General features: G+C 34.0%; 1 protein-coding gene across 6 annotated transcripts in view; it reads right to left on the bottom strand.

Annotated features, from left to right (window-relative positions):
- The window catches only part of AKAP9 (A-kinase anchoring protein 9), a 182,048-nt gene that overhangs the window by 38,054 nt on the left and 128,746 nt on the right, over positions 1–15,248 (bottom strand). For 5 of the 6 annotated variants that reach the window (XM_033194791.1, XM_033194793.1, XM_033194796.1 and 2 more), the window contains 6 exons: positions 13,018–13,180; positions 11,964–12,176; positions 9,037–9,269; positions 7,637–7,756; positions 4,007–4,183; positions 3,255–3,359 (listed from right to left, as the gene is read on the bottom strand). In XM_033194791.1, coding sequence (XP_033050682.1) covers positions 3,255–3,359; positions 4,007–4,183; positions 7,637–7,756; positions 9,037–9,269; positions 11,964–12,176; positions 13,018–13,180 — 1,011 coding nt within the window. The remainder of the gene's footprint in view (positions 1–3,254; positions 3,360–4,006; positions 4,184–7,636; positions 7,757–9,036; positions 9,270–11,963; positions 12,177–13,017; positions 13,181–15,248) is intronic. The other variant, XM_033194795.1, reaches the window with a different exon arrangement.

Below are 15,248 nucleotides of genomic sequence, written 5' to 3'. Positions count from 1 at the left end.
CTCTAATGACCAGTGATGATGAGCTTTTCTTCATATGCTTGTTGGTCACACAAACGTCTTCTTTTGAGAAGTATCTGTTCAGATCCTTTGTCCACTTTTTGATGGGGTTGTTTTTTTCTTGTAAATTTGTTTAAGTTCTTTGTAGATTCTGGATATTAGCCGTTTGTCAGATGGATAGATTGCAAAAATTCTCTCCCATTCGGTAGGTTGCCTGTTCATTCTGATGATAGTTTCTTTTGCTGTGCAGAAGCTCTTTCATTTAATTAGATCCCATTTGTCAATTTTGGCTTTTGTTGTCATTGCTTTTGGTTTTTAAGTCATGAAGTCTTTGCCCATGCCTATGTCTTGAATGGTATTGTCTAGGTTTTCTCCTAGGGTTTTTATGGTTTTAGATCTTAGTCTTTAACCGTCTGGAGTTAATTTTTGTATAAGACTTGTGTTTTAACAAGATCTCTGGATGATTCGCATGTGCATTGAAGTTTGAAATGCACTGGTCTAAAGCACTAACTTTCCTATTCTAAGTAGCTGAAGTTCAGGCATCATATCAGAGACTTCAAGTCCCCCAAATGACACTATGGGACACTCTTTCCTCTTATTCAGTCAGCCTCTAGTTTAGCACCAGGAGGCTCTCTTATTATTGAGCCTATAACCACCCACAACCAGAAGAACATAAGATTTAAAAACAGAGGCTGGTAAATATTTGTTTTAATCTTGTTTATCTAATAATTGAAATTAATGTTTGGATTAATTTGCATCTATTTTTGTTTTCTTTCTTTTTTTTTTTGAGACGGAGTCTCGCTCTGTCACCCAGGCTGGAGTGCAGTGACAGGATCTTGGCTCAATGCAAGCTCCACCTCCCGGGTTCACACCATTCTCCTGCTTTGGTCTCCCGAGTAGCTGGGACTATAGGCGCCCGCCACCACGCCTGGTTTGTTTGTATTTTTAGTAGAGATGGGCTTTCACTGTGTTAGCCAGGATGGTCTCGATCTCCTGACCTAGTAATCCGCCCGCCTCAGCCTCGCAAAGTGCAGGGATTACAGACATGAGCCACCGCGCCTGGCCTGTTTTCTCTTTTAAAAAGTATTTTTATCTCTTTCAAATGTACATATGTCTCCTTAATTACACAGTAGATTCCTTGATGTCCAGTGCTGGTTTTACAACTGGATACTGGTGCTACACGTACATTAAGAGCTCACTAAATGTTGAATGGCAGTCTAATACTTCTCACCAACAAGACAAAACAGGCCCCAATGCTTTGGCAGTATAGTATCACAAGGGCTTCAGACTCACAGAAATCTGAGAGGAACTCCTTTTCAACCACTTAAGGTGTGACCATGATCAAGTTATTTAACCTCTCTTAAGGCTCAGTTTACACATCTGTAAAATGGAGATAACAGAGCCTGTCCTGGGGAAGAGAGTAAGTATTAATGGTAAAAGGGCACTTAAAATACTTAGTACTGTCTAATTACAGAGGCCAACAAAATTAACTATTATTATTTATTATTGCGAACTGTAAGCTAGATCTCGTTAGCTCTACAGAGAGCTAAAACCTATTGAATGTATCTTTTTCTAAAATCCTAATCCTTTCCCCATTTACTACCTCCTCCTATTATTCTAAAACTCCTTTCTTTTGCAGTTTTCTTCTCTTTTTATTCATCCTGCATTTCTAAATTTCTAATAAACTTAAAAAATGTTTTATACAAATTTAGGCTCTGAGAGTAAAGTATCTCAAATACCATGATACATAGGGACATCTTATTTTTATACTCCATCAGATATCTAAAAGCATTTGCCTAGTTTCTAGGGAAAAAATGCTTAAGAGGTTATTTTCAATAAAAGACATTTTAACTCTTATATTCCTGTCTCTCAGTCTCCAGTTACCGGCAGGTGAATGGGTTTTGATAAAGTACTTGTTACTGTTATTAGGGTCAGCTGTCAGTTTAACCTCTTACTCATTGACTGCTTCTCTCCTTATCTGTAAAAAACATTAGTCGGTTGACAGATGCCCTCTAAAGTTTCTCATAGTTTTGAACAACTATGATTCTAAGTAAAAGGTAGACAGTTATTAGATACTTAATTCAAGATAGCTGTGCTATGTTATACTCAAAAGATAATAAAAACATAAAATCAGTAAGGTTAATCAACTATCCACAGTCAACTATCATTGCTTTGGGTACAGTTTAGAAGGTCTGTCTTTTTAGGTAACATATAATTACTTTACTCAGTTTAAGGGAAATCTTTAAATGTTAACTCTTTGAAACACAGAAATAGTTACATATAAACAAAAGTGCTCCCCACCTCCCACAAAAAAATCAAAAATCAAAATAAATAAGAGCCTCTCACATAAACATTACTCAGTATTATGTGATAGTGAGAAAATAATCCTTCTTATGGAAATGATTTCAACTATAGTCACTTACATAGATGCCTTTTTTCTCCTCTAATCTACAAGTTTTCTGAGCTACAGTTTTAGCTGATATTGAAATCATTCTTATATTTTTCAAAGCAGCTTAAGTTCATAACTATTTGTTAAAATATAGTAAGTGTCCTGAGAATAATAGAGACAAAAATGTAATTTAAAAAATTTTAAACCTTTTAAATGATAAGATATAGCTAGACAATGTAGAGTAGGATATGTTTTTAAAAAACTATTTGTAGACAAAGGCTTAAATAAGTTATACATTAGGAAGCTGAAGTTACCACTGTTCTGAAAGTAAAGTTTTAGTTTTTTGGAAGAAGGGGCAGAGAAACAAAGGAGAACTTTATATAATTGTTTTACTATTAAAGCAATTTACTAGTACTCTTTTGTTTTAAGAACATATTCTGTATATTGTAAAATAGCACTATAATCTCCCGGGGCAGTACAATAATAATTTTAAAAAACATACAGCAAAGCAGCAATAATTCAGTATCTATTCTATGGTTATGAGAAAACGGATATTGCCTTTTTTCCTAACACTACTATGTCTCTCCACCCTCTACACGCCTGCTAAGTTGGCCTTCTTCCTGTTCCTCCGACCTTCGTCCTGCTTCGAGGCCTTTACACTGGCTATTCCATCTGGAGCACTCTTCTTTCCCATCAGCTTACTCACATGTTTACTGCCTTGTTCAAGGTCAATTTTGGCACTGAGCTGACAAACAGCCTCGACTGTGGTTTTAGATCATAAACTCCATTCAGTTCAAATAATATTTTCAAGGTAACTGATTTAAAATAATTCAAACCACACTGTGTCATTTAAAAATAAACTCCTTACCTCTTTTTCCTTTCTGTCTATGGCATCTCGCTCAGCCTGCAGTTGTACTTCTAGGGACAATTCTGGTTTAGCTTCTATAGCTCCAAACTGTTTTCGGTCCTCTACCTTTAAATATGTAAAAATTTTCTCAAAATTTCATAAATTAAATCCTGATTATCCAGTTTTATTTTTTCCTTTTTTTTTTTTTTGAGAAGCAGCAATCCTGTTTCTCCAATTAGAAGTAGAAAGTGTACTTCTAATTAGTGAATAATTAAAAAGTTGGTCAGGTACAGTGGCTCACGCCTGTAATCCTGGCACTTGGGAAGCTGAGGCAGGTGGATCACCTGAGGTTGGGAGTTTGAGGCCAGCCTGACCAAAATGGAGAAACCCCATCTCTACTAAAAATACAAAATCAGCTGGGTGTGGTGGCTCATGCCTGTAATCCCAGCAACTTGGGAGGCTGAGGCAGAGCAATCGCTTGAACCCTGGAGGCGGAGGTAGTGGTGAGCTGAGGTTGCACCATTGCACTCCAGACTGGGCAACAAGGGTGAAACTATGTCTCAAAAAAACAAAACAACAACAACAACAAAAAACTCTTCCCTTCTCAGGATGAAGACATGCAAGCAACATTTGGAAATAAGAACAAACAGAAATGGTTATGATATCAACAGAGACATAAACATATTATGTAATAATACCTACAAGAAGTTGATAATTTAAGAGCATTCTTCATTAAAACACTTAATAAAGTTAGCCCAAATAAAATGTCACACCTTTTGAAAAGTATCTGCACTCACAAGTAGTGCCTGCTCCAGTTCTCTCACTCTGAACTCCAGTTTCTCTATTTCTTCATTCCTTTCCTGTATATCCCTTTGAAGCTGCTCTTTAGAGAGCAAAAGCTCACTGCATTTGTCTGTTTTTTCTTTCAGATGATTTGTTAACTGTTCAACCTGAAATATAAGAGGCAAAAAATTTAATTAAAAAAAATTTCAGCAAGCTAGTTAGTATACGTTGAGTTACCTCTCATTTTGGATATCTACAATCCAAAATGCTACAAAATCTGAAACTTTTTTGTTTGTCTGTTTAACAAATGGAGTCTTATTATGTTGCCCAGGCTAGAATGCAGTGGCTATTTACAGGCACGATCATCATGCACTACAGCCTCAAACTCCTGGGCTCAAGCAATCTTGCATCAGCCTCCTGAGTACCTGGGACTACAGTTGCACACCAACAAGCCTAGGTCAAAATCTGAAACTTTTTGAGCACTGATATCATGCTCAAAGGAAATGCTCATTGGAGCATTTCACATTTCAAATTAGGCTGCTGAATAGGTAAGTATAATGCAAATATTACAAAATTCAAAATATCTGAAATCTGAAACACTTCTCTCAAGCATTTTAAAGAATATTCAATGCACATAAAACATATCTTCATTTCAAAAATTTTTTTCCAAAAAGCATTTTAAAATGTTATGCTAATTTCACTTTGTATAAAGATAGCAACTGTTGTCTTCAACAAAGGTGACATTTTACAAGTTGAAAAAATTAAGCAACGCTAGTAGATCACAAATAATATTGCTTTCAAGTAATCCTTTTAAAAAAGTTCTTTCTCTTAAGACTAAGACTTTCTCCACTTAGGAAGAGGGGAAAAATGCATTTTTCATAAGGCTGAATTATCTAATGGCACAACCACACTAAATCCTAATAAAGATGACAAATTTGCAGAGTACTGATTTACTCTTGTATGAGATAAAATGACCTAAATATATATTTTATGGACTGTATTTTGAAAACAGTCATTGGGAAAGCTTTTTCAATCTATACATTCCGTCAGCCCAGGAATGAGATAAGGATGAAGGGGAGTGAGAGGGATCTGTGCATCTTGAAGGTTTCCCTAAGTGTCTCTAGTCTTCGTTTCTCCTTTAACCAAAATAATGATGTGTGCCAAGACCTATTCCCTAAGAATAATATGGAGATCCCTTCAAGTGAATGGTTCTGTGACAGAAGAATACAGGAAGGATTAGTAGTACTGTAAGGAAAGTGAGGAAGGAAAGCTTACTTTAAAAAAAGCAACATGTGATGGTAAGAAATAAAGTAATTCTACCTTTTCTTTTCAGTGAAATATTCTGAGGACATTATCTAAAAAACGACAGTTATTTCTCAGAACACTAAAAGAATGCAAGCTTAACTATAATTTCAGGTTCAAGGATGATAGCAATAAAGCCACTGATAACGTGCAGTTGGTTTTAAAGAGAAAAAGAAAAAAAAGGAAAAAAAAAAGTTGCTGAGGAGAAACTTTAATAATAATAAGTTGATTAAGATTTGGAGTAAGGTAAAAAAAAAAGGCAACAATGTAGGTACAATAAAATGGTGCAACAGTTAGAAAAAAAAAATCAAACATGCACATCTTTGTTAGTTTCTTAAAAGTTTCATGAGTGAAGCAGGCCAACCTTTCAAGTAAAAGAAAACGACATAATAGGAAATGACAACTTAAATATTCTTTGAACTACAATAAATGACTACTTTTTTTTTTTTTGAGACGTAGTCTTGCTCTGTCGCCCAGGCTGGAGTGCAGTGGCTCCATCTCGGCTCACTGTAAGCTCCGCCTCCCGGGTTCACACCATTCTCCTGCCTCAGCCTCCCGAGTAGCTGGGACTACAGGCGCCCACCACCGCGCCCGGCTTCTTTTTTGTATTTTTTTAGTAGAGACAGGGTTTCACCGTGTTAGCCAGGATGGTCTCGATCTCCTGACCTTGTGATCCACCCGCCTCAGCCTCCCAAAGTGCTGGGATTACAGGCGTGAGCCACCGCGCCCGGTCCCTAAATGACTACTTTTTAAAAGCCGAAAATATGTTCGTTAGAAATGGGGCAATAACTAGAAACTGTGGAGACTGATAACTTTTGTACTACTCTAGCAGATAACATTTTATTACAAGGAGTTTATAGGCACTCTGTACTTCTTTGGTTTTCTTTTAAGAGAAATGAAATCCACTAAACTGTTCAGAAATTACATTCGAAATAAAAATTGTTTTCAGAAATAATACTAAAGTGTTCACTATGTGCCGGCTCAACACTCCTAGGATGTGGGTGCTATTATGATCTCTATTTTAGAAATGAATTAACAGAGATTTCAGAGGTTAACTGACTTAGTTATTGTCATTACCTAGTAAATGGCAGAGCCATGATACAAACTGGGATTGCCTTACCCTAAACACAATGTCTTTATCACCATGACAAGCCATCTTTAGGTATTCATACAGTGAATCCTCTCTCATTTATGTAGCATTCATTTGGTAAATGTGGAGTTTTGACTATGTTTCTATGAGGAAAACAGGTAGTTGGGGTGAAAAAGGAGAAGCAGGAGACTGGTTAAGAGGCTACCACAGTGATCCAGGCAAACAAATGACAACTGGGATTTAGGAAGATGAACAAAAGTGCAAAGAACAGAAAGATGTAGTGCAATCTGACCCATCAATGGGTTGGAAGTAGGGGTTGAGAAAAAGAGGGGAATCAAGGCTGATTCTAGTTCTCAGCAATGGGGCAGGTTAGAAGGAACAGAATTTACTGAGATGAAGAAGGAAAATGTTTTATGCTTGTCTTTCTCTGGTTGTGGCTAATCAGGAATCAAGACTCTCTTTTGGACATGTTAATTTTGAGACATCTAAGCAGAGACAGAGTAGGCACTGGATATCCAATTCTGGAGCTTAACAGAGATGTCACAGATGAAAATACAGACGTGGAGTCATTTATATATGACTGCCTGGGAAGAGGCTACAAATAGGAAATAAAAAGAGGCCCAAGTGTAAGTTTTGGGGCACTCCATCATTTATGTTGGGTAGGAAAAGGAGAAACAGACTACAGGAGAGAGACGAGCGGAGTAGGTGTGTCACAGAAACCAAGAGAAGGAAGTATTTATGGCAGAAGGCTGCAATAAATGCCTCTGAATGGTTGAGTAGGATGGAGACAGAGTTGGATATTAGCTATAGCTGTCAGGCTCTGGGTCACCTTCACAAGAACAATTTAAATGGAGTAGAAGGTATAACCCTACTGAGAAACAAGGGTTGGATACTTCACTGGAGTGGACTAATAACAGAATAGGAAATGGGAAAGTAAAGAGTGAACAGAGATAACTCTTTTGGTCACTTTTGTTAGGAATGGGAATAAAGAAATTGTAAAACAGAGTTTAATTGGGAAAGACATAAGCAGATGGAAATGATTCCAAATTTCAATACCAACAATTTTTAGGGTTAATTACCTTCTCTTGCTTAAGTAATATTAAGTTTTCTGATTCTGAAGATTTACATACAACAGAAAGAATCCACTTTTAAGTTTTTAATGATATGCATCTTATTTTACACTTGATACAAATTACTGTAAAGTGGGCAATGTCAGTAAAGTTCTTACCTCTCTAGTTTGATGCTCACTGATAGGCTGGAATCGAGGAACAACCTTAAGTTGCTGTTCTAGTTTCTGTATTTCCTGTTGGAATACGTCTCTCTCATGTTCTCTATCAATGGCTTGCTCCTAAAAGTTTAATAATAATAATAATAACAGTAGCTGAAGAAACAGTATTTAGTGAAGCTATTATTTCTTACTTCCCCTTTAGACACATGTTAGTTTTGTTTGAAGACAAAGGACTGATGGCTATGGAATATCCCAAACCACAAAAGTTTTAAAAGATAACATTTAATTTTAATTTTAATTAATTAATTTATTTTTTGAGACAGAGTCTCGCTCTGCTGCCCAGGCTGGAGTGCAGTGGTGCAAACTTGGCTCACTGAAAGCTCTGCCTCCCGGGTTCACGCCATTCTCCTGCCTCAGCCTCCCGATGGCGCCCGCCATCACGCCCGGCTTTTTTTTTTGTATTTTTTAGTAGAGACGGGGTTTCACTGTGTTAGACAGGATGGTCTCAATCTCCTGACCTCATGATCCGCCTGCCTCGGCCTCCCAAAGTGCTGGGATTACAGATGTGAGCCACCGCACCCAGCCAACATTTTATTTTTTATATGCCATATAACCTATTTGGGCTCCTCAACAAAAATTCAAGTATTAATATTTAAATATTATTTGAAGTATATTTCTTTTTTTATTCAAGTAATATTAAATACAGGATGAAAAAATATTCACCTTAAAATGAATTTCCTTTTTTGGAACAAAGGAGGAATTCCACTGTTAGTTTAGTCATTAAACAAAATAAATAAAACAAATTGTTTGGTAAGTCAGTTTCTCAAATCCTAATCTGGGTTTTATGCCTAAAGTTATAAAATGAATAAGAATCTGATTCTCTGATCTATGAAGAGAATATCAGGTTTAAGTGAAATCTCAAAGGAAAAAAAATGTGAAATTAGAGATTAAACATCTTTTTGGAAGAGAGTAATGGCAGCATGACCACTGTTCCAAGCCCATTTCCAATGGCCACACTGTTACCTGTGTGTATCTTTTACAGGTGAAGCAGTGGTGGCCCATTATCTCTTTGCCTATCTTACCCTGTGGTTAAATAAAAAACTAGAATAAGCTTCTGATCTGAATTTGGAAACGTAAACTAGTGGGGCTTATTCATAATTTTTATTATGTATAATTCAATACATAATAAAATGTACTGATTTTAATTCTGAGTGCTGTACAATAAAAATTATTGGAGTCTTAAATTGGAATAGTACTTTTATCAATTAGCAGAATCGACACCTAATAAAACATTGAAAAACTAATTCAACAGTCTTTTCATGATTTAAAATTCATAGCCTCGTATACTAGCAAAGAACATTCTACTGAGAAAAATCAATATTCAACTTGAGAATACTTACATCTAAAAATTTTCTCATTTTTTCTAATTGCTTTTCCAATGCTTGGTTTTGCTGTCTTAAATCCATTAGTTCAGCATTTTTTTCTTGTTCCAGCTCTATAAACCTACTGACTTGTTCTTCCACATCTATTTCTAGAGCTTTCACTTGTTTTTGTAGGTCATCACGTACTTTTTCAGCTTGACATTGTACTTCTAGTTTTTCCTTCATTAATTTTTCTGTCTCCTGTAGTAATTCTGTACATTAATACAAAGTATACTGAATTAAATCATAATTAATGATGTTATAATGAAATCCTTGATAACTATGTCCAAATTTTACCTTCATGAAATAAAAGGCTGAGAATAATTTTAAATACACATGAAAGTAAATATTCTCTTATGAAAATATCAAAATTATATTAAAATACTTCTATATAAGTAAACAAGCTATTAATAAAATTATACAGAATTAACAAAAATATGTCCTGTCACTAAAAATAATATTTTTGTGAAAACAACATAGCAAATGACCAAAAAAAATCTATTTTTACTATTGGGTAAAGAACAAAGTCCAATTAAATTCAAGCACAGAAAAAAACTCACTGCTTTCTTCACCTCAGGCAAAAAGCAATTCATTCCAAACCCATAAAGTCAATTTTATTTGCATACACAATAAACATGAAGATCAAACACTGTAAATCTTTAACCAAGGCAAGTCTAAGAGTTACAGAAATATAAATACAGCTATAATTGAAATTTCCTGTTAGTCTTACTCCTTATTAGATCCATATTCCTGAGTTGCTTTTGCATGGTCACATGTATGTGAATCAAGGAAAAACTGACATTTATGAGAGGCAGTATGGTGTAGTGCTTAAGAACAGACTGTAGGCTCAACCTAGCTCAGCAACTTATCTCCCATGTGACAATTACAATGATGTCCTTTAGTTTCCTTATATGTAAACTGAGAATATTATTATTACTGATTTCTTAGAGTTATTTTGGCATTAAATGAGTGAATATATGTAAAGAAGAGTGTCTGAGGTATGGTAAGCACTATGTGTTAGCTATTATTATTAATATAACAGTTTATATAGTAAAAATAAAACAATCTTCTAATGAAGAAAATGGAAAGAACATATCCCTAGGGTCTTTAAATTAACTGGTATGCCAACATTGTACTCAGGACTAGGAATCTCTAGAAAACAGCTTTCCTTTTAAAACAATACTAATATTAGATGTTAATACAAAAATAAATCAACCAGAAAGTCTCTTATTAAATTTTATTGATCTTTTGCTACCATCATCTTACATACTTCCTGATTTAGAAGGAACATTTTAAAAACTCATAGATTGAAAGAGTTTAATATATTTATTAAATGTTTTCTTAAAAAAATCAAACTGGCTGGGTACGGTGGCTCACATCTTTAATCCCAGCACTTTGGGAGGCCGAGGTGGGCGGATCACCTGAGGCCAGGAGATCGAGACCAGCCTGGCCAACATGGTGAAACCCTGTCTCTACTAAAAGTACACAAAATTAGCCAGGCGTGGTGGCTCCCACCTGTAGTCTCAGTTACTCAGGAGGCTGAGGTGGAAGTGAGCTGAGATCATACCACTGAACTCTAGCCTTGGCAACTGAGCAAGACTCCATCTCAAAAACAAACAAACAAAAAAAATCAAAATGGTTTTAAGCTCTATGCAAAAACAGACATCATAAGATGATGGTCAATATGAATCTCAGACATTAATTTCAATGAAAATTTGTACTTTTATCGTAAGAAAAGTTTTTTTGTTGTTAAAAACTGTAAGTATGAAACAACAGCAACACTGCAAAACTAGAGATGTTAGTTGGTTGAAAATCCAGAGGTCACCCACATTTTGGAGTTTCAAGTCTACCACCCAAACACTGGCCATGCAATTGTATACACACACCTGCTCCCGCTGCTGCATCGACTGCAGCATCTACTAGTCCTAGGAGAATAGAGAAAAACAACAAAAAAAGACACAACAAAAGTATAATTTATATGTCTCCCACTTCCTAAAATGGGACAATGCACATGCACACACACGTATCAAAAGCAAGAGTTGAAGACACTGATTATCACTGGTAATATTTTGAGAAGTGCCAGTATTTCTTGAATATTTTGCAGGACATATACTTTCCACATTAAAAATTCCAAACTAAACCTGTTTAATTAATTTGAGCAGCCGGAAGAAACTTAACTATATTACAAAAATGTATGCTGTATTTCTAAACTGATAAAATGAAATAAGTGAAAAATTAAAACATTTAAAAATCCAACTGCATGTGTAACATAAAAGAGGACATGGTAAACAGGATTTAAAGTTCCATCGTTACAAAGACTGACATTTACTACTAAACAAATTTTCACTTCAAGATATTACTTAATTTCTTATTTAATGAAAAATGAAAGGTTACTTATACATTTAAGTATTATTTGAATTCCTATTTAGATTAAACTAGATGTCAGCCTACCAGCCACTGACCTTTTTAAATCTACTCTGCTTGCAAGTCAAAAATCCCCTCCACCTGCTCATTACTAGTTCCAGATCAGTGCTTTTAGATATTTAATCCAAGTATACATTTTTGCTGCCTCTCTGCTATTAGAACTAAACCTTATACAATTTAAAAAATATCCTGCCTCATTATTTGCAGCTTTCTCTTGAAGCAGAAGTCTGAGGATAAATGAAGAACTATCTTTTCCTGTTAACATCTGCCTAAGGAAAAAGAAAAAGACAAAGGAAAAAAAACAAACCTAATTCCACATGATTGGCTAATTTATCTATAAGGTAGATTTGCTCATAATTTTTCAAATCTCTCCATAAAATATATGAATAATGGCACTGAAAGAGGAAAAAAGCCACCTTAAGCCTTTGAAGAATATAAATAAAATCAGAGGAATATTTCATACAAATTCTGAAAATACATACGTTGTTCAACTGGGCCTGCCTCTGCTTTCATAGCTTCTTTTTGTCTGGACAGTAATTCTCTTTCTTCTTGGATCTGCTGTTGCTCTGCCTCCAATTCTTGCAATCTGTTACTTGCACATAACAACTCCTGCTCAAGACGATCTATTATATCAGTTTTTTCCTGAATTTGCCTTTCAAAAAGAGTTTTTTCATCTGCATAGCCATCAATGACACCTATAAAATAAAATTGACAGAAAATAGAACTATTATTCATTTCTAGGATAATAGATTCAACCACTAGGTTTTAATATAAACAACAAAAGGTGTACTGTTAGCAAAACTTTCCATCATTCCAACCTATTAAAAGTCTTGAATGAATTTGCTGCTCATCACAACAACTATCAACCTTTAATAGGGTATGGTCAATGCAGACATTTCCTTGTTTACCATTGTGCATAAACATGCAATTTCTCTGAATTTTCTAATACTTTGCCATACTAAAGTATCACATCACATAGGTGTAACTCACTTTATTAAACAGATATAAACAATAAGTTTCTGAAAAGCTTAATACAAATTAAATGCTTGTGAACTGAATCACATTTTGAAAATTAGAAAGTTGGTATTTTAAGTAATTTTAGAAGGCCAATACCCATAACAGCAGAGAAGAATTAAAAAGAGCATAGGGCTTTATAGATTCAAAGCCTGGAATCACCATTTAATGGTAATGGTGCCCTTTAACAATTTAATAACATCTTTTAGCTTCAGTTTCCTCATCTTTAAATTACAAAGGTTGTCTTAAGATGGTGTGATTATGGTAACAAGTCACCACCATCCTTTTTGGTATTTTCTGAAATTATTAATATTTTCTGTAAATCTATAAATTCTTTTTATAATTAAATATATATATATAGTTTTAAAAATTGCTTGGAGGAACTTTGAAGATAAACCACAAGTACTTTTTAATGGTCACTCTAAATTAGACTGATGGCTTCCAAACCTGGCTATGCATCAAAAGTCTCTATTTTAAGACTGAAATTTCTGTACCCTTAGTTGTCAATGGGAAATTGCTCACCCTCAGCCTTACTGAGCTCCACAGCTAGCTGTTCTCTGGCCCTGGACTCCTCATGAAGGCGCTCTCGAAGTTCCTCTTGGCACTTAAGGGACTCTGTTGCTTCTTGTTTCTGTCTAAATGACTCACGCATCAACTCTGTCTGTGTAACTTTCGCATGTTCAAGCTAAACAAAGAGGAAAACAATACATAAAAGAAAATAAAGTGTGGAAATACTAATTTCGTTCCCCATTAAAGCTGGAAAAAAGGGGGATTTTAAAATAAAGATATACTACTGAATTGTAGTCATTCAGATATTGCCAGTGCATGCTAAGATTAGCAGGCAGGATAAATCAGAGGAGACATGTATATTGGCTGTGCACAACTTTCTGTAAAGTGATATATTCTAGCTTTACTGAACAAAAGAATATGCTTCTTTTGGATATAAACCACTTTAAATCAATGGCTATGTAGTTTATCATATAAAAGAAGATATAAAATTAACAAAGCACAGGCATTTATTGTATTTGCCAAAGAATTTTATGTAGCTATATGGTCTATGATAAACTTTCTTTTACATTTAGTATTTATGGATTGTGACTCCTACAGTATCTGTTGTATACTGTGGGGGACTAATAATACACGATTAATACAGTGGCATCAATTAACAAAACCATAGTGGCACAACAAAATGAAATTTTTATAATCCACGTACTTATTAACTAAAAGCTTTGTATTTCTGTCCATTTGTGAAACATCTAAAGCTCCTATGAATATTCAGCTTATTTTCAAAACCTTACAATACAGAGACATTAATCATAAACACAGATTCCTTAAAATACTACCAATAGCACATACTGATTATATTCCTAAACAATTTTTTAAGATGATAGGAGGCTTAAGGCCAAAGCTCTCTTGATCACTGCTAGTAAATGAGCTGTGTGAAATTACAGAAAAGTACTGTCTCTGCCTTAGTTTTCTGAGCTTTTGAATATCAGTACCTGCTTATCTGTTATTACTGAAACAATTACATGGGAAAAAATTGAACTCAAATGTTTCTAGTATTTAGTCCAAAAATTTTAACAAAAAATCATCACATATATTAATAACAGGCTCACAGTAAAGTCATAAGAATTTGTAAATTTATATATAAAGTACTTTGTGCATTAAAAAGATATTACTACATTTTAAGCTTAAAATATGATCAAATGTAGTGGTTTCTAATTTATAGACACATATCGAAAATGTATTACAAAATCATGATAATATTAAATAATACTTTATTGTTAAAGACTTCTGCTTTTCACATCCGAGCAGCATTTGTCATAGCAAATGGATTTTAGAGTAACTATAGCTTTTGATGGCCACTCTAAATCAATTTCCAAAATATCCAGTATGCGATTATTCTTGTTTTAATAGGATATTTCAAATATCACTTATAACATATTTAAAATTAATATGAATACACATACAAGACTCATAATAGAAAATTAATCATACATTCTAAATTATAAATTATTTCCTAAAATACCCATAATATGTTATCTCAAAAGGAATATTTTTACTTTTAGTTGGCAAGAGTTTTTCCTTTAAGCGTGGATAACTAATATCATTAATTTTTATTATAAAGACATAATAAAGTATGAACTAATTTATATACAACTACTTCTTGAATTTACAGTCACAATCCATATTTTAAAAACATATCAATTGCTTTTATATACATGTATGTCATTTTTTTCTGTTCATTACATAATGACTATCTAGTAAATACACATGACTAAAAAGGATATGCATTTTTTTTCCTTTTTCAAATTTACTATAGGGATACAACAAAGGATTTACAACAAAATAAATGCTTGCTTTAGGTAAGTAAATTAAATAAGTTTTTGCTTCTATGTTCTACTTCTTGACAAGATTTAACCAGGCTTATAATCCATTTAAATATTTATCATAAAACCACAAGAAAAACTTCAGTTTTATAAAATAAAACAAAAAAGTTGGAACAATCAAATATAGTAAATCTAGCAAAAAAATTTCATTTATTACAGCAGATGAGATTTATACTTTATCAGGAGATAAGAGACACCCTTCAAATGTTCATCCAAATACTTAATATTTAAAGAATCTTCTTCCACTCAGTTAAGAGTATGTTTATTTCTAATATCTATAACAATATGAAGTATATAAAATTTAATATTCAATATTTCCAAAATATTTAAGAAACTTATAATTACATTAAAAGTACATGTAAA

This window comes from Trachypithecus francoisi, unplaced genomic scaffold (assembly GCF_009764315.1).
Source record: "Trachypithecus francoisi isolate TF-2019V2 unplaced genomic scaffold, Tfra_2.0 Lachesis_group4, whole genome shotgun sequence".
Lineage (NCBI taxonomy): Eukaryota > Metazoa > Chordata > Mammalia > Primates > Cercopithecidae > Trachypithecus > Trachypithecus francoisi.
This window is presented reverse-complemented; position numbering and strand designations above follow the sequence as displayed.